We start from the raw sequence: 19,187 nt of genomic DNA, 5'->3' as shown, positions 1-19,187 counted from the left end.
GGGTACTGGGCTCTATGAAAGGGCCCTACCCCTGCCTGAGGGGATATGGTGTGGAATCCACAGGTCATCACAGGAAACCAACAACCTCACTGCCATTGACTAACCACATGGAGTGGAGACAGACAGGCTAAGGGGCACTATGTTGGGGCCTGGGTAGGGATGCAATGTGCCAACTAGGGGATAAACGTGGGGGTTGAGGACAAGCTCCGTGGCCAAAGGGCCCAGGTAGACCTGAGGCTGAGACGGGTGGGGAATCAGTCGTAGCAAGAATACAGAGATGCCAGGATTTGGAGGGATGAGTGTCAGGGGAGGGCACAGGAGAGAGGGTGTGCATAGCTTCCCCATCTCTGGGGAAGGGACTGCCTCGATGGACATTCCTTCTTGTGACTCGACTCCTTTTCCCAGATCTCACACATTCTGATAACCAACCCTCTTCCCCCCATAGAGGTGCCAAGTCAACACATCCTGAAAAATTCCATCCAGCCACCAGGTGGCAGTGGTGGGCACTGGATAAAGCTTTCAGACATCCAATAATGCTGATACTTCAGAAGCTACATAAAGAGCAAGGTATCCAACCCTAGCGCACTTACTTGAGCACCAGGAAACTCCGTGGCCTTCCTCTCAGGGAGTTTTCTAATAAGAAAAGGATTGGGAATCCAAGAATGAGAGAGGGCTGTCTGGAAAGCTTATTGGTCCCCAGGTGAGCTCTGGCCTCTGGTGACACATGCTGCCCATCCCATCAAGGGGGTTCCCTGACCTATGGTCCCAGACATTATTTGATGTCAGTCACCTGGAGCTCTGTACATGTGGGTCAGTAGAGAAAGTTTTGTTTTTTCCATTCCAGCTTTTTTTTTTTCCTTTTCAGGAGGCTGAGATCTAAGTATGGAGGTTCAAATTCAGCCTGGGCAGCAAAGTCCATACAACTTGTATGTCCAATTAATCAAAGAAAAGGCCAGAAGTGGTGCTGTGGCTCAAGTAGTAGAGTGCTAGCCTTGAGCAAAAAGGAGCTCAGAGACAGCACCCAAGCCCAGAGTTCAAACCCCAAGACTGGAAAAAAGAAAAGAAAAGAAAAAGCGTATTGGAGAGGTGTTGTCCTTTTTCTGTGTCAGTTGAGATGATTATGTGGCTTTTTCCCCTTCAATCAAATTGGTATTGATTGCTTGATTTTCTTCTCTTGAACCAACCTTGCATTCCTGGATAAATACCTCTTGGTTATAGCATATAGCTCTCTTAATACACTGTTGGGTCTTATTTGCTGGTATTCCACTGGACAGTTTCACATCTATATTCATAAAGTGTCAAAGTTTATAGTTTTCTTGAGATATCTTTTTGAACTCTGGTATCAGGTGTGGCCTCAAAGCAAGAAGTACTCTTCCTCTTCAATTTTTTAGAGGAAAGCATTTATGAAGGATTGGTATATTTTTATATGTTTGGTGTAAAATTCACCAATAAAGCCATCTGGTCCTAGGCTTTTCTTTGTCTCAAAAATTCTGATTGACAATTCAGCACTCAATTTATTGTGAATCTGTTAAGATTTTCTGTTTTTCCTTTAGTCAGTCTTGGCAATTTTGTGCACTTCTAGGGATTTTTCTCTTTCATCTGCTTATCTAGTTTGTTGGCACATAGTGTTCTCTTAGAGTTGTTTTTATTTCTGCAAGGTCAATAGTAATGTCTCCACTTTGAATTATGATTTTTTTCAAATCTCTCATTTTGATAAAATGTTTGCTGATTTTATTGATCTTTTCAAAGAATCAGCTTTAATTTTCACTGACTCCCCATTGTTTTTCTGTTCTCTTTTATCTCCACTCTAATCTTTATTGTCTTCTCCCCTCAGCTGGCTTTGAGTTTAGTTAGCTATTATTTAGCTGGCTTCTTAAAGTGAAAAGTCTGGTTGTTATCACATTTTCCTTCTTTTTTTGTAAGTATTTTTAAAAACTTTTTTATTGTCAAAGTAAAGTACAGAGGGGTTATAGTTACATATGTAAAGCAGTGAGTACATTTCTTATCAAACTTGTTGCCTCCTCCTTTGTTTTTCTCCCACCTTCCCCCTCTCTTTTCAATATTTTTAAATAGATCATTTTATACTTATGTTTCTCTCGAGCACTGCTTTTGCTGCACCCCATAAATGTTGGTATATATTGTTCTTCCCATTTTCATCCTTCTCAAAGTATTTTTAATTCCCCTTGTCATTTTATCTTTGGTCTGGTAACTATTTTAAGAGCATCAGGCATGAGCTTTAATTTCCTCATATTTGTGAGCTTTGCAGGGCTTTTTGTTGTTTTGGTGTGTGTGTGTGTGTGTGTGTGTGTGTGTGTGTGTGTGTGTGTGTGTGTGTGTTTGCCATTACTGGGTCTTAAGCTCAGGACCACCTACTTAGTCATCTTACTTCTTCATGGCTGGCACTATACCTCTTAAACCATGCTTCCAGTCTGCCTTTTTGCTAATAAACTGGAGATGGAGTCTTGGCAGACTTTTCTGCCTAGACTGGCTTAAAACCTTGATCCTCCAACTCTCTGCCTGCTGAGTAGCTAGGATTACAGATGTGAGCCAGTAGCACTCAGCTCTGCTACCCATTTTTAGTTTCATTCCATGAGGACAGGTAAGATATTTCATAGGATTTCAGTCCTTTACATTTATTGGGACCTGTTTGGTGGCCTGATAATATGTTCTATCTTGGAGAATGTTCCACATGTATTGATAAGGAAATATACTCTGTTGCTGCTGGGTAGACTTTTCTGTATGTTCCAGTTAAATTTAATTGGCTTACAGCACCAACGAGATTTAAGCCGTGGGGGAATCTGAATCAAATTCTCTCATTTTTTTTAATGTGTTCTTCTGCCTGCTAGTTGGAGTGCTGCCTGGAGGCAGAAAGAGAGTGAGGAGTTTTCTTTCACTCAAAGCTCCCCCAGGCTGACTTCAAGCCAGGCAAAATGTTTCAGCCAAGACTCTCTGGCATCAGCCTGCCAGTTCTGGAGGGGGCGTGCTTTCCTGCAGAGAAGGCCAGAACCACAGGGCTATCCTCTCCTCCCTTCAAGTGCTGGGACTTGAACTTGGGGCCTAGCTGCTGTCCCTGAGCTTTTGTACTCAAGGCTAACACTCTACCACTTGAGCCACAGCTCCTCTTCTAGTTTTTTGGTGATTAATTGGAGATAAGAGTCTCATAAATGTCCCTTCCCCAGGCTGGCTTCAAACCTTGATCCTCAGATCTCAGCCTCCTGAGTAGCTAGGATTACAGGCGTGAGTCACTGGTGCCCACTGGGGGCTAGTTTTTTAAAGACAGAATTACAAGGTACACACCCCCTGGATCCACCAACCTGGTTCCTGGAATACCCATTCATACTTACATGTTCAAAATTAAGCCAGGTGCTGGTGAAATCACGCCTGTAATCCTAGCTACTCAGGAGGCTGAGATCTGAAGATCACAGTTCAAAGCTGCTTATTTCCAATTAACCATCATAAAAATGGAAGTGGTGCTGTGGCTCACAGTGGTAGAGCACTAGACTTGAGCAAAAGGAGCTCAGGGACAGTGCCCAGGCCCAGAGTTCCATCCTCAGGACCAGCACACACACACACAAAGTGAATTTTTTTTAATGTTAAAAATAATTAAATGCTTGCAAAGTTATCTGTAGCAGCACAGTGTTGTAATGAATAGAAATAGAAACATTTAAAAAGAAATGAAATAACCTAAATTCTCCTCAACAGGCTACAGGCTAAATTTCTGACACAACCATCAATGAAAAATCATATTGCTGTAAAAAAAAAAGGTTAAAGAAAAAAAATTAAGATTTACTGCTACATAAAAAGAGCAAGGTAGCGTGCTTCATCTTTTTTTAAGGAGTGCCTCAGGCTGGAGGCAGGGCTCACGTGGTACAGAGCTAGCTGTGAGCAGGTAAGGGGAATGGCCTTGAGTTCAAGTCCTGGTACTAGCAAAATAATATGAAGTTAAACCAGTTTGGACATATTTATAAAAACACCTATTACTGATACTTTTGTTTGCCTCTTGGTGAGAGAGTGAGGTGGGTAACTAGGATTTGACTCAAAGTCTTTATTCATAGACTTTTGGAGCCATTGATTTATAAATCATATAAAAATTTATAGATTGAAAAACAAATATGTTGCCGGGCATAGTGGTATATGCCTGTAATCTCAGCACTTGTGAAAGGATTGAAAGGAGGCCAGCTTGGGCTATCTAGTTCCAGGGCAGTCTGAGCTACATAGACCCTGTTTCCAAACTAAACCAAAGTAAAGGAAAATAATGGACACCTTTGTTCAAATAGCATGCCTGCTCAGCACATAGGGGCTGACTTCCCATGCAGCAGAGGCAACAGCTCTGGCTGACCACTGTTCAATCTCCACAGCGGCCACTGGGCAGAGTCAGGCTGGAGTCACAGTTGCCCCACCCGGGACTCCTAGCCTGGACCCCTGCTTCTGAACCACAGCCCCCGCAGCACCCAAGTCCCAGTGACCAGACTCATCCAAAGCAAGGCACCCACAGCCCCCGCCGCTGCCACCCTCCGGTCCCCAGGGTACGGCCAGCCGTGACTGCTGTGGCAGGCTGATGTTTGACTGCTAAGGACCTTCCGAGCTGAGTGGGAGGGAAACATGCACTTGACCTTCTGGTGTGGCTCCCTATTGCCCCCCAAACGCTTTCTGTTCCCAATCACTCTAGACTCATAGCCCCAGTCATGTACTCTGGCTGTGCGGAGCCCCGCTACCTGAATGTGCCTTCATCATGCGAACTGCCTTGGCCTTGGCCAGCTCCAGGGTGGTGATCCACTGCTGCCGGTCCACCTCCGAGCTGGCCTTCAGGTGGTAGTTCCTCGCTCCACTGACCAGCAAGATCCCACAGGAGTCCTCCGTGTCGATCTGTGTGGTGGCCAGGTTGATGGTGCCGCGGCAGGTGTGGGCCATTTCCCCCTGGTTCCTGCCATAGTCAGGAGAAAGTAGGTGAGACTCCCGGACTCCAATGCCACAGATGAAGGCAATTTTGCAGGACCTCAGGATCTCGGGGCTGGGAGAGGCCCTGGAGTCACTGTTGGAAGGCAAGGCCTGTCAGGATTGCCCTGTCCGGGCTGTCATGGCTTAGGAGGACTCTGAGGCCGAGTCTGCCCATCATGGGGAGAGGTAGAAGGCCACATGCAGGGCCCCTGGTATGGTTTGAGTCCTTGTAAACATGGAGAATACATAACTTCCAGGGTCCCAGAAGGCAGAACAGGCCTCAGACTCTTTCCACTAGCTCTCAGAACCATGGAATCAGAGCAGGGTGAGATTCTGCCACTAAAACAGAGATTGGAAGCCCAGAGCCCAAGGGGGTAGATTCAGAAGCACCTCCTACTCCGAGCAACCTGGGGACGCCATCATCCCTGACGTCATCCTTCTGGGACATCAAGAGATCCACAGAGGCTGGACACCAGGGACTCATACCCACCATCCTAGCTACTCAGGAGGTTGAGATCCAGAGGTTCGTGGTCCAAAGCCAACATAGGCAGAGTCCACAAGACTCCATCTCCAAAACAAGCAGCCAAATGCTGGGCTGGAGGTGTGGCTCAAGTGGTAGAGTACCAGCCCAATAAGCCAGCCAAGCAAATGTGAAGCCCTCAGTCCAAATCCTAGTATTGGTAGAGGGTAAAGGAGGGGAGGGAGGGGGGGGAACATCACAGAGCAAGGATGGTACCCTTCTTGGGCTCCACAATGGATGAACTGAAGGCCCTGGCTAGTACAGTGCTATCTCACAAGGAATCAACCTCCAACCCCTTTGGGAAGTGAAAGATTAAGGAACTAATGGTATCAACATAACAGGAAGTGACAGAGACCCAAGTGTGCACCACTTCTACCTGTGAGTAGTGTCTGAAAAGCCAGAACCAACCACCAGGACTGGCTCTACTTAATCCCTGAGCTGAAGGAAACACCAGTAACCCCACCCAACACCAAGTCTCTTTCCACAGACAGCGCTGGAAAGAGCAGGGCATGAGTTCAACGGCAATTTTCCACAGCCCTTAGATTCTTATTGATGTTCCCTGCCTCTTCATTACCTCTCATTTTTCTTGCTTCCTCTACCAGTGTTTTGTTGTTTGCGGGGCTGGGGACTTGAACTCTGAGCCTGGGTACTGTCTCTGAGCTTTTTTCCTCAAGGCTAGTGCTCTATCACTAGGGCCACAGCTCTACTTCTGGCTTTTTGTGGTTAATGGGACATAAGAATCCCATGCCCTTTTCTGCCTAGGCTGACTTTGAACTGTGATCCTCAGACCTCAACTGGGCCTAAGCCACCAGCGCCCAGTTTCCTCTACCAGTTTTGAAGCCAAATGACTTCACTCCCTATGAGACATTTATCTTTCTTTGAACAGTGGTTTGCCTGCTTATCCTCCCTTCTGCATTGGTTACATTCCTTAGAGAAAATGGCCAGGTCCTAAGTGCTGGCACTTTGGTGATAGGAAACTCGCTCTCATTTGTATAACTGGCATTGTTCAGGTAGAACTGCCTGCCAGGGGGACGCTCCATGCCTTAGATTTAGGGCCATTTGAGGCTGGTGATTTGTTCAAGTGCTAAATAGTAGAATGATAGGCCATAAATGACACTAAGAAGAAGGGCATGGGCTGTGTTCTACAGGAGACTAGAAAAAAAAATTCCAGGACTCAAGCTCTGAGAGCGAGGGAGTAGATGAGAGAAAAGTAAAATCCAGGCACTGGTTGCTCAGACCTGTAATCCCAGCTACGAAGGGTGCCAAGATCTGAGGATTGTGGTTCAAAGGCAGCTGGAGCAATAAAGTCTGTGAGACTCATCTCTAATTAGCCAATGAGAAGCTGGAAGTGGAGGTGTGACTCAATTGGTAGAGCACCAGCCGTAAGCCACAAAAAAAAAGTGAGGTGAGAGTACACAGTCACAAGGTCCTGAGTTCAAATTCTAGTGCTGGCAAAAGGGAAGGAAGGAAGGAAGGAAAGAAGGAAGGAAGGAAGGAAGGAAGGAAGGAAGGAAGGAAGGAAGGAAGGAAGGAAGGAAGGAAGGTGAGAGACAGAGAAAAAAACTGAGACTAGAGAAGCAGGCAGTGACCCTATGCAGTACCTAGCAGGCTACTTTAAGGATTTAGACTCATCCTAAAACCAAAACAGAGGGCCTTCTGAGCTCAGAAAAGATCAACAAGCCAGGTGCCAGTGGCTTGGGCCTATAATCACAGCTGCTCAGGAAACTGAGGTCTGAGGATCATAGTTCAAAGCCAGCCCAGTTAAGAAAGTCCATGAGACTCTTTTTCTCCAATTAACCACCAGAAAACCGGAAGTGGTACTATGGCTCAAGTGGTAGAGCTGAAGAGCTCAGGGACAGTGCCCAGGCCCAGAGTTAAAGCCCTAAGACTAATGAGGAAGGAAGGGCGGGAGGGAGGGAGGGAGGGAAGGAGGGAGGGAGGGAGGGAGGGAGGGAGGGAGGGAGGGAGGGAGGGAAGGAGGAAGAAAAAGAAAGAAAGAAAGAAAGAAAGAAAGAAAGGAAGGAAGGAAGGAAGGAAGAAAGAAAGAAAGAAAGAAAGAGAGAGAAGGGCAAGAGTTCCAGAAGTTTCTATAGATAAATGGAATGCAAGTGGAGATGGTGGGGATCAGGTCACTAGTTCGGAGCCATGCACTCGCCCTCACTCGCTGGGCCCCTCTGCTGTTTTCCAGCTTGCCCTGGGTGTCATCTATACACTCAAAAGCCATGACAGTTGGTCAGGCGGTGCCATTTGGAAAGTGCCCAACATCACAAGTGCCAGGCAGTGCCCATCCCACAGAAGCTGCCTCTGTGTGCCCGTTTCCCTGTCACTGAGAGGCTTGACACCATTTCACTTGGCATCTGGCCTCCTTCATTGCCACTGAAGATTCCCCTGGAGAAATGCTAAATAAAGACTGCCTGACAAGGACAGTTCTGATGTCATTTAGAAAGTGAAAATTCAAACACACACACACACACACACACACACACGCTGTTCTCTTGTTCCTACAATTTACATTGATGTGAATGTTTGACCCTAACAGAATGACAGGAACTTACAAAAGTGCAGCATTTGAATGGGTGCAGCTTCTAGCTGTGTTGGTGAAGGGAGCAGACATTGGTTTGTTGGGCAAATATTTATCAAGAATGTTCTATCTGAAATGGATAGACCTAGAACACATCGTGTTAAGTGAGGTAAGCCAAGCTCATATGCAAAAACTAGATCTAGAATACTGGACACAGTGCTGGCCTTGTCTTGTCCTTGTACAGCTCAAACCTAATCCATGGGACAAGCTCTGAGGCCACATGCTGCTGAGGGAAGTCATGCATGCCAGTTAGACCAAGCCTGGGAGGCAATCCAGCTCCAGCCCCAGCCAGTTCCCATGCCTAGAGTACAGCACCACACTCTCCAGCATCCCTCACAGAAAGCCCATCAGTCCCCTCTCTGTACTTCCAGAACAGCAGAGCCCCCTGCAGAGCCAGCCATGGGGGAGGAGCGCTAGCCTTGAGCACAAAAGCTCAGGGACAGTACCCAGGCCCAGAGTACCAGGCTCCAGAGCCTGCACCCCCCCACTCCCCGCCACACACCTAGAAAAGACAAGGAAACAATTGCATCATTGCTTAGCTATTGCTTATTTATTCAAGTATCTACTGATGATATCTGCACCTTAGCATTTTACCTTGGCCTATGAGTGTGTATGTGTGCATGTGGGGGGGGGGGGTATGCGCGTGCATGTGCTGGCACGCACACATATGCCAGTACTTGGCCTTGAACTGTCCCTGAGCTTTTTCACTCAACGCTACCATTTGAACCACAGCTCCAATTCTGGCTTTCTGGTGGTTAACAGGAGTTGAGTCTCGTGGATTTTCCTTCCCCAGTCTGGCTTAGAACCTTGATCTTCAGATCTCAGCCTCTTGAGCAGCCAGGAATACAGGTGTGAGTCACTGATGCCAGCACCTAAATGGATTCTTAAGAAACCATACGGATTGCCAAAAACTTCCTTCAAGCTTGTCAACATTCTCCTTTAATGCCCTTCAGCCACACCCTCTCTTCCTTTAGAAGGACAGAAACAAGGGGTTCATTACACAACACCTCCAATTTCCATAATTAAAATCTCCGAGTATTGTGTTTTGAGTTGTCCTCACCTGTGGCCATGATAAACAGCAATGCTGAATGGCCAGTGGCAGAGGGGCCCCCAGAGTGTCAGGGAGCTGGGCCGGGAGTGAAGCAGTCCATGCTGTGTCTAAGGTGAGACTGAAAGGAGGCAGGTCCCCAGGGCACAGGCTGGATCTATTCTGAGCTCAGTCGTGGGCCTGTGCATTGAGATTCTCCTACACAGAACAAGTCAGGATTCCAGAGCAGACTGGTTGATTAAATCACAAAATCTCTGCAGCTGCAGCCACAACCTACAGGATGTTCTCGTGACCTCGGCGCTTTCCCACCCGTGATATTTAGCTTAAAAACTCAGTAACAAAGCTAGGCACCAGTGGCTCACACCTGTAATCCTAGCTACTCAGGAGGCTGAAATCTGAGGTATGGCTTAGTGATATTGTGCCAGCCTAGCAAGCTCAAGGCCCTGAGTTCAAATCCAGGTTCCGACTCTAGTACTGCCAGGGAAGAATAAAAAGGACACACAAGCTGGCCGTGTACTATGGGAGCTCAGCAATGCCATCTGCCTCTTTCTTGGGTCCAGGCAACGGTCCAGCAGTGCAGATGACATGGTGTACATGGAGATTGTTCAATCTGTTGAATGGGCGGAGCTGCACTGACTGGCCACGTGATCAAAAGCATGGCACGGCCAAGTGATCAGAACTCAGAGAACTCTTAATGATGGCAAGAGGTGGGAAAACAGCACATCAAGAACCAGCAGTGCCCAGCGTGACTACAAAACTCAGTGCCAACGCATTCCCCGGGCGTGCTCGGCAGAGTCTCCTGAAGCCACATTTCTTTTTTTTTATTATTATTATTAAATTTTATTGACAAGGTGTTGTGCAAAAGGGGTACAGTTACATAAGAAGGCAGTGAGTACATTTCTTGTGATATCTTACACCCTCGTTTCTCTTTCTCTGGATCAGGTAGGCATATATACAATATCCAGTGTACCCGAATCATATACAGTAACCATGTAGGGTACACCAAAGGAAGTTCACCTAGAACTTTAAAAGGTAATGTCAACAATAGAATCCTCCTGTGTCCTTCTCTTGGAGTTGTTTTTTATTATCCTCGTCTTATATGATCATGTGTACATAGCTGTTGAGCTATTGTGCTCCACTGATAGTTCTATTCTAGACCTTTTTATGTTTAGTAGTTGTTTGGTTTTAGATACATAATGTAAAGTTGCTGACCCAAACATGTGGAAATACCATTTGAAAAGATGTTTGTTGTTTTGCAGACCTGGTCTCTACTGTCCACCCCCCCCAACCTAACAGTCATATATCAAGGAGGCCATGCCCCTTTGTTCTCTGTGCTGAAGCCACATTTCAGTTGTAACACCTTGCATGCGAGTTAGCACTTGTGGAGCTGGCAGTCACCATCTTGTGCAGGGAGTGTCTTACCAGCTCCTCCTGACATGTCAGTGTCCCACTGATCATTTTTTTGTTGGTGGTGGTGGTCGGTTGTGGGGCTTGAACTCAGGGCCTGGGCTTTTGTGCTCAAGAGTAGTACTCTACCACTTTGAGCCACAGCTCCACTTCCAGTTTTCTGGTCGTTAATTGGCGATAAGAATCTCACAGACTTTCCTGTCCAGGCTGGCTTTGAACCATGATCCTCAGATCTCAGCCTCCTGAGTAGCCAGGTGTGAGCCACCAGTGTTAGCCAGACGCCTATCTTCTAATGAAACTCACATCCCTTCCTTCCTTCCCTTCATTCATTCATCTTCCTCCTTTCTTCCCTTCCTTCCTTTTCTTCCTTTATTTTCTTTCCTTCTCTCCCTTTCCACTCCCTTCTTCCCTTCTTCCTCCTCCTCTCTTTCCTTTTCTTTCTCTTTTTCTCTCTCACTGAGCAGTCTTCCTATGTAGCCCAAACTAGCCTTGAATTCATTATCCTCCCCCCTCTCCCTCCCAAGTACTAAGATAACAAGTGTTCACCACCATGCCCAGCTCACAGACCTGTCTATCTTTATGGGGATGGCTTGCCAACGATATCCCAGAAGGCTCTGGAAGGAGTGAAAGCCACATGCTGTAGTCCTAAGCCCCCTGGGAATTCCCAAGGCAGTTGGCCTAAACCTACTGATGTCTTCCTACGTGCTGGAGCACTTCCACCCTTCTGTCCCCTGGCAGTGATTGGAGAGTGACACACAGGGCTGTCACTCACAGTGCCTTGCATGGTGCTGGCACTGCAGGAAATCCAATAAGTGATATATGTGAGGTTAATACATGCTCATGGTCACAAGCATTCCAGAGTATTCAGCAGGAAACCCTGAGTTAACCAGCCCTATCATCTCCATCCCACACTGCCACAAGGCTCGGGTTCTGCAGCAGCTGAAGAATTCACATGCAACATTCCACCAATGGCACAAAAATATTGGGGAGCAGGGAGACCCATGTGGCAAGGGTACCCAGTGCCTTTGGTTGTCATAAAACATAGGTATGCATGGCTATAATCCCAACTACTCAGGAAGCAGAGGCAGGAGGATCAAGGTTGAGACCAACCTGAACAAAAAAAAATCAATTTCTTATTTTTCAAAGACAAGCCAGGTATGGTGGTTCATACCTGTAGTCCCAGCTACTACGGAGGAGGAGATAGGAGCATCTTGGTCTAAAGCCTGCTTGAATCAGAGCAAAAGACCCTATCTAAAAAGCAGCAACAACAAAACAGTTAAAAGCAAAAGAACTTGGAGTGGGGCTTAAGTTGTAGAGCAAGCATGAGGATCTGAGCTCTGGCACCTAGTACCACACAAAGAGGGGGGGTAGATAAAAAGTATACTTGTGGAAACAATTATATGTGGCCTCATATAGCAATGCAGAGCTGGTATCTTCAGCCCAAGCCCCGAGTGAGGATGTGACGTGGGTAGGCACCTTGCATGTACAGACTCAGAGGGCTGCAATTCCCACCCACCCCCAGTGTTGTCCGCAAGCTTCCACTTCTTCCTCTATATAAGAAGATTGGCAAGGCTGGAACTCCTTCCCTAAAACTGAACTGGAAATCATGTCAGACTTCTATTGAGTACCCCCCAGATGGCAAGTCCTATAGCATAGAGAGCTCATCTTCCATTTGACACCTGCTTCTCATGGGGTCTTGTACATGAAACGCACAAGCCATCAGACACAAAATGGAGTGTTTTGTTTGTTTGGGGGAGTGATATTTTTTTTTGCCTCTCCTGAGCCTTCAACTCAGGGCCTGGGCCCTGTCTCTAAGCTTCTACCACTTGAGTCACCATGCCACTTCTGGCTTTTTCTGTGTATGTGGTACTGAGGAATAGAACCCAGGGCTTCATGTATGTTAGGCAAGCACTCTACCACTAAGCCACATTCCCAGCCCAAGACAGGCATTTCAAAGACCTATAAGATCACAATAAACCATTTTAAAAAGTTTATTCTCCTCTCCTCACACCACTGCCAACTTTACAACATGTTAATCATGGTAGGTAGACACTTGCAATGCTCTGGAAATCCAAACAGGGACCGTGGAAATCAGCTACTGGATCATGAAGGAGCCCATCGCAACCCAGATTATATCCATATTGTCTACCTCTCACTTTTCTGCAATTCCTGAGTTAAACCTGCAATCTCCCTTGAAACATCTCAATCTTATTTCAGTAAACAAGTTTTTTTCTTTTCTATGATAAAGATGATGTACAGAGGGGTTACAATTACATAAGTTAGATAATGAGCACATTTCTTTTTGCAAAATGTCATCCCTTCCCTTGCTCTCTCCCAGTTTTTTCCCCTTCATCTCCACCCACAGTTGTATAGTTCATTTTCAACATAGTGTCTAGTGAGTATCACTGTTGCATTTGTTCATCCTCTGTCTCTTCGTTTCTGTGCCTCTCCTTCCCCTCCCAAAGATAAACAGAAAGAAAACAAAACCTCTTGTTTCCACTTCCTAGAATTCAATAAATATTACTTCATATGATTAGAAGCACACAGGCATTGTACCTTTGTGTTCCTCTCCTAAGAATATCCTTTAGTCTCACTGTGTGTGAATGTCTAAAGTCCCGTATAATTTATCATGTCCTGGTGTATTTTAGTTCTAGTTTCTGCATATTCAATAAGCATTTTTTTGAAATTGAAGAGAAACTAAGAAAAAATTCCAAGCTTGGCACAAACACACTTAGCAGCTAAAAAAAATCCCATCAGCTCATGGGCAATTACCACCCATTCATTCACTCTAGCACAGTGAGCACTAAAAGGTGTTTTAGTAGCCCAGCACCATACTAGACTCTAAGAATACAAAGATGAACTTAACTATAATGTCTTCGGGCATAAAACTGCAGAGATGCCTACATACACACATATACATATACATGTGTGTATGTGTGTGTGTGCATGTGCGTGCATATACATCCTGTAAAGTCCCTGAGGAAGAAGACATGAAGACATAGTCTTTGGAGCAGTCAGGGGCCACTACAGGTATTTCAAACAGGAGGAATTCAATGGAGGGGATGTGTGTACCCAGGAGATCAACTGTTGAACCTGAATCCTCACACACATGAGACAACTCCACCGCCAATGGCCTGGGGTAGCCAGCACCATGGAATGGATGCACTGTCCAGAGCAGCAGCTGGAAGCTAGGACTCCAGTGCCACAGAAGGCAGACTACCACAGTGTGACGTCATGCCGAGGAGAAGGGACCCCATCTGATGTGGGGGGAGGGAGGGAGGAGGTAGCAACCATGACTCAGAGGTCTTCAGCTATTCGTGTAAAGAGGAAAAGTTAGGAGGAGGAGCAGGATTTGTGAAGAAAATTACAATCCATATCACCAGAGCTTACGGAGAATGTTGGCATGCCCACTGCTCCTCCATATCCATTCCCTCTGCAGCAGTCCTGTGCTTCACAATAGGAAATGTACTTGAAACAAGTGTCTATCCATTACCAACCTGTACATCTTTCTAATGGCCTCCTCAAATGGTCTACTATGAAACACTAAGTGATATATCTCAAAAAATAAAGCTGAATCCAAGCCAGGTGGCGAAGGCTATCATCTGCAATCCTTGCTACTCAGGATGCTGAGATCTGGAGGACCATGGCTTGAGGCCAGCCCAGACAGAGAAGTCCACAAGAATAAATCTCCAAACTAAGCAGCGAAAAGCTGCAAATAAATAAGGCCATCTTCTGTGGGGACCCCAATGCATGACCCTACAGATATGCATGTTCAACTTCACATCTGGATATGTTGCAATGGGGATTCTTTCCTCCTCCATCCTGACATGAGAAAACATTACAATATTTCTTGGTGCCCAGTATTCAGAGAGAGGAGTTCACTAGGGGAACAAATACATCCAGAGGCAAATATATCCTGGTGTGTCATCTTTTGCTACCTGACCCCACCCCAAAATGGAGCCTTGTCATGAAGTATGCAGTGGTCTTCCTCAGCCATGGAATTTAATGTTTACTTTCACTCACACCTGTAATCCTAACTACACAGGAGGCTGCAATCTTCAGGATCCAGGTTCAAAACCAGACCAGGCAGAACCATCTTCAAGACTCCATCTCCAAGATAACCAGAAAAAAAGCCAAGCTAAAGGCATGGCTCAAGTGGTAAAATATCAGTCCAGCAAGCAAATCAAACACAAGGCCCAGAGTTCAAATCCCAATACTTCAAAACATTTTTTTCTTTTACTTAACAGTAGCCTTTTAAGACATAGACTAATTTCTTTACGGTCTTTCTTGTTAACGTGTAGTCATCATTAAACATTCTTCAGCCTAAACAAATTAAGACAAATGGTCCTGTTTGAAAACACTCCCCTAGGTAACAAGTGTCATATAAAAGGCCACTAAACAAACTGCTGGAATACAAGAAAGAATTTTGCCCAACATAATCCATTTTGTTTTTAATGTGGAGGTTGTGTTTGGGGCACTCCACAAGAACTTGCTTAAGCTAACACTTTTGAAGATTCTGTTTCAGGCTGGGAACTGGTGGCTCATGCCTATAATTCTAGATGCTCAGGAGATGGAGATCGGAGGAAGTCCCTAGCCAGTCAGGCAGGAAACTGTGAGACTCTTATCTACTGAGACAAGAACTGAGAACAGAGACTCTTGTCTCTCTGAGACAAGAACTAGGGATAAAATGTTTAAAATGGGAGTCAACAGCCAAATCATAGAAGGTAAAAACACATTCCTTTGTTGGTATCTGAATAGACATATGATAAAGAGTTTGATACAACAGTGAGAGTCAGGCAAGGTGGTGACCTGTAATCCCAGCTACATGGGAGGTGTTAATAGGAGAATCTTAACCCAGGTTGGTCCAGGCAAAAACACAAGACCCTATCCCCCCAAAATAACTAAAGCAGAAATTGCTAAGCATATGGATCAAGTGGTAGAGCTCCTGTCTATCAAGTGTGAGGCCCTGCATTTCAAACCCAGGTAGGTGAATCAGGGCAGCAATTATACCTACTTTGGAATCTAGAACTATCCAGAAATCAAGCCCTGGTCTGTGTGGGCACACACACGAGCAACGACTTCCCACTCCTTCCCCCAACTGGCATTATCTCCACTATGTTATCAGATAGCAGGAAGAATTTCTCTTAGTTACCCAGAGAATCTGCATACTTGAGATTACCTTCTAACACCAACCGCTTATACAGAGTTAATAGAAAATAGGACATCTTTGCTCTTCCAATGAAAACAAGATAAAACAAAAAAACCGTGGGGCAAGTCTGTCACTGTGGGGCCACAGCTCATAAACATTACCTTGCCCTCTACAGTTTAGTGAGGACCTGAGAAATATAGACACAAAAATGCTGAACTCCAGGGTAAGCAGACAATGTTGATGGATCTGAGACCAGCTCTTGAAAACTTGCACATTCAACATCACATATTCAGGGACCATTTTATCAAAATGGTCCCTGAAGTTCTGTCAAGACTGCAATACCTCATAGTACACAGTTGCTATAAAAGCTAGCTTTTGAGTTGAGCTCATGCAAGAAGCCTGAGTCCACTGGGCATTGTGGTTCACACCTATAATCTCAGCTACTGGAGAGGCAAGAAGTAGGAGGATTGTAGGCTGAGGACAGACCTGAGAAAAAGCATAAGATCCCAACCAAACTAAAGCAAAAAGGTCAGGAAGGATGGCTCAAGTAGTAGAGCATGTGCTTAGCAAGAGCAAGGTTCTAAGTTCAAACTCCATTAACATCAGGGAAAAAAATAACTGGGTTGAAGAAGTTTGGATGAGGCTGGGAATATGGCCTAGTGGCAAGAGTGCTTGCCTTGTATACATGAAGCCCTGGGTTCAATTCCTCAGAAAAAAAAAAGGCCAGAAGTGGAGCTGTGGCTCAAGTGGCAGAGTGCTAGCCTTGAGAAAAAGAAAAGAAGCCAGGGACAGTGCTCAGGCCCTGAGTCCAAGCCCCAGGACTGGCAAAAGGAGGAGGAAGAGGGGGAGGAGGAGGAGTTTGGATCCGAATCTCCTTCCATTGGCTACTGGGCTGGTGACTGGATGACAACATGTTCACCTCTCTAACTTCAGATCTCATCTGTGCAATCAGAGGACACCAAAACCGGTGAGGATGAAATAAATGATTGCAACAGAAAATGGAGCATGGGTGCCACAGCTGCATGTCCTGTGTATCAAGTCCTTCGCCTTCAAGAAAAGAGTGAACCAGTAACTCCCCAAAGCTCCCAGTCAAGGTATGTCTTGAAGGTTAAAATATTTACATAACAAACAGATAATGGGAAAAGAGATTTAAAAAGAAAACACCATTTGGAAAAGGATCTCTTTTTGCTCAGTCTCTTAACTAATGACAATGTTTTCTATGTTGTATTTCTAGTGCAGCTGTCAAAGGCCCATTATGATACTATATGAGAACGATGTCTTAGAAACACATCATATTCTCTTTCTACCAGCACTGTCATAGAGTGAACATCCTCTAGAGCAGCGAGCTGTGCCCCCAAAGGACCATATAAACCTGTTGGCCAGGTGAAGTGAGCCAAGTGACCTAAAAACCATTTGCAGATGAAGTAGAGCTGCTCAGAGTGTGATCAGGGACCATCATGGTGGGCCTCACCTAGGAACTTGTTAGAAAAGTCATATTGTGGTACCTTTCACCAGGGCCCTTCTTGAGAACCTCAATCCAGAGGCCCAGCTCTCGGTCTTAACAAGCCCTCTAAGAATCCTGCTGCAACCTCAGGTTTCTGAACTATTCGTCTCCAGTGATCTGAGATTGCCAAGCTTCAATTGGCCACTCCCAGGAAAAGCTGGCACTGGTGGCTCATGCAAGTAATCCTCCCTAGTCATGAGGTTGAGATCTGAGGATCACAGTTCAAAGACAGCCTGGGCAGAAAAAGCATCTGAGACTCTTAATCTCCAATGAGCCACCAAAAAGCTGGAAGTGGCCCAAGTGGTAGCGAGCCATCCCTGAGTGAAAAAGTTAAGGGATAGTTCCAGGCCCTGAGTTCAAGTCCTAGTAGTAGCACAAAACAAAAAACACATTCAGAAAAGATAGCCAGGGAACAGCCAGTACAAAAGGAAGGAAGCCTGCAGGTGCCCCCTCTTCACCAGACTCAGTGAGGAGACTGTTAGCCATGTCAGGGACTGTAACTCTCAATCCTGAGCACTTCTAGGAGGAGAGTTGATAGCAAAGCACTTCCTGATTCTCCCCCCAAAACATCAAAATGGGTTCTAGAAGAGATGGAGCTGTGTGACAGTTATCTGTGGGTCACAGCCAGACCTGAGAACCAGCAGGTATCAGAAGAAGCGAGAGCAAAGCCCAGTGACTGACTACCTGAGAAGCTTGACGTCAGCCCTTCCCAGGAGCGGGCTCTGAGCACTGTGGCTGAACCCATCCCCAATCCCTAGCACAACGACCTTAGCTCCTCAACCAGTGACTTGGGGGCCAGGGGTAAGGCTAGCTAGCTAGCTGTCCCAATGGCCAAGACCAGCGAGAGACTGAGGCCCTGGGTCACTCTCTTGTTCCTCCTCTCCACTCTCCCTTTAAATAAATCTAAGCTTGTCAGGGGTCATTTCCACCCTTACAGGAGATCAGCCCCCCACCCCACCTTCGGCCTACCAGGGGCGTCCAGGTTTCCACACATCCCTAGATGGGGTGATGGCACCTCTCAGTATCACGGAGGCTTTGCCACCCTCCAACCTCAGACGTGGCCCCTCGGCCCTTCCATACCTGTAGTAGGACAGCAGGCCATTGCCGAGCACGAACCAGCGGCGCTGGTAGCCCTTCAGGTAGTTGGTCCACTTGAGGAGCCAGCCCTTGTAGCTGTCGAGGGGCGGCGAGGCCATTGGGACGCTGCCAGACCCCAGCCCTGGAACCCCAAGCGGAGTCTTCACCTGTCCTGGTGTCAGGGGTTTTGTCACCGACCCGGGCTCGGGGAGAGGCACGGGCGCCGTCCCCACTCCTGACCTCGGCGGGGACATCTGCTCCGGGGCCTTGCTGACAGCCCCGCTGGCCCCTAGCCTCGGGCTCAGCTCGGACCCCGGCCGCGTCCCCGGCGGCTCGGACCCCTGCCCAGCCGCCAGCCCCGGCGCAGGCCTCGGTCGGTGCCCGGGCTTCGAGCTGGGCACCGACTCGGAAACTGGCTCTCGCACCTGCTCGGGCTGCGGTGCCCACACCGGCTGGGGCTCAGGCTTGGGCTCCGGTCCGGAGCCGGACGTGGGAACGCTCATGGCCGGCGCCGCCGTGTGGCAGGACAGGCAGGGGACGACGGTGAACAGCGACGAGAGTCCGCGGGAGCGGCCGCCGCAGCCGGCGCCTCGGCTCGGAGCGGCCGCTTTCCCCATAGAGTCCGCCGACTGGAGCGCGGCCGAGCTGGGCGCGGGGGCGGGGCGCGGCTGCGGGCGTGGCCGGGGGCGGGCGAGGCTGCGGGCGTGGCCGGAGCAGGGGCGCGGCTGCGGGCGTGGCCGGGGGCCGACGCGGCTGAGGCTTATGGGCGTGGCCTGGGCGGTAGGGGCGCTCTGTGGGCGTGGCCCGTGGCGGGCGGGACTGAGTTGGTTTGTAGGCGTGGTCGGGGCTGTAGGTACGCTCTGTGGGCGAGGCCCGCGGCGCGGGTGCGCGTGGCCTGTGGGCGTGGCCTGTGGAGGGCGGGCTGTGTTGGTTTGTGGGCGTGGCCATCGAGCCGCGGTGTGT

General features: G+C 47.5%; 1 protein-coding gene across 3 annotated transcripts in view; it reads right to left on the bottom strand.

Moving 5' to 3' along the window:
• Osbp2 (oxysterol binding protein 2) overlaps positions 1–18,841 on the bottom strand; it is a 107,027-nt gene extending 88,186 nt beyond the window's left edge. For all 3 annotated transcript variants that reach the window (XM_048343304.1, XM_048343305.1, XM_048343306.1), the window contains exons 1-2: positions 18,228–18,841; positions 4,716–4,924 (exon numbers count right to left, since the gene is read on the bottom strand). In XM_048343304.1, the coding sequence (XP_048199261.1) occupies positions 4,716–4,924; positions 18,228–18,841 (823 nt within the window). The remainder of the gene's footprint in view (positions 1–4,715; positions 4,925–18,227) is intronic.
• Between the last annotated feature and the right edge of the window lie 346 nt (positions 18,842–19,187).

Source organism: Perognathus longimembris, chromosome 3 (genome assembly GCF_023159225.1).
Source record: "Perognathus longimembris pacificus isolate PPM17 chromosome 3, ASM2315922v1, whole genome shotgun sequence".
In the NCBI taxonomy this organism is placed as follows: domain Eukaryota; kingdom Metazoa; phylum Chordata; class Mammalia; order Rodentia; family Heteromyidae; genus Perognathus; species Perognathus longimembris.
Note: the sequence above shows the minus strand (reverse complement) of the source record. Positions and strands in the feature narration are given on the sequence as shown.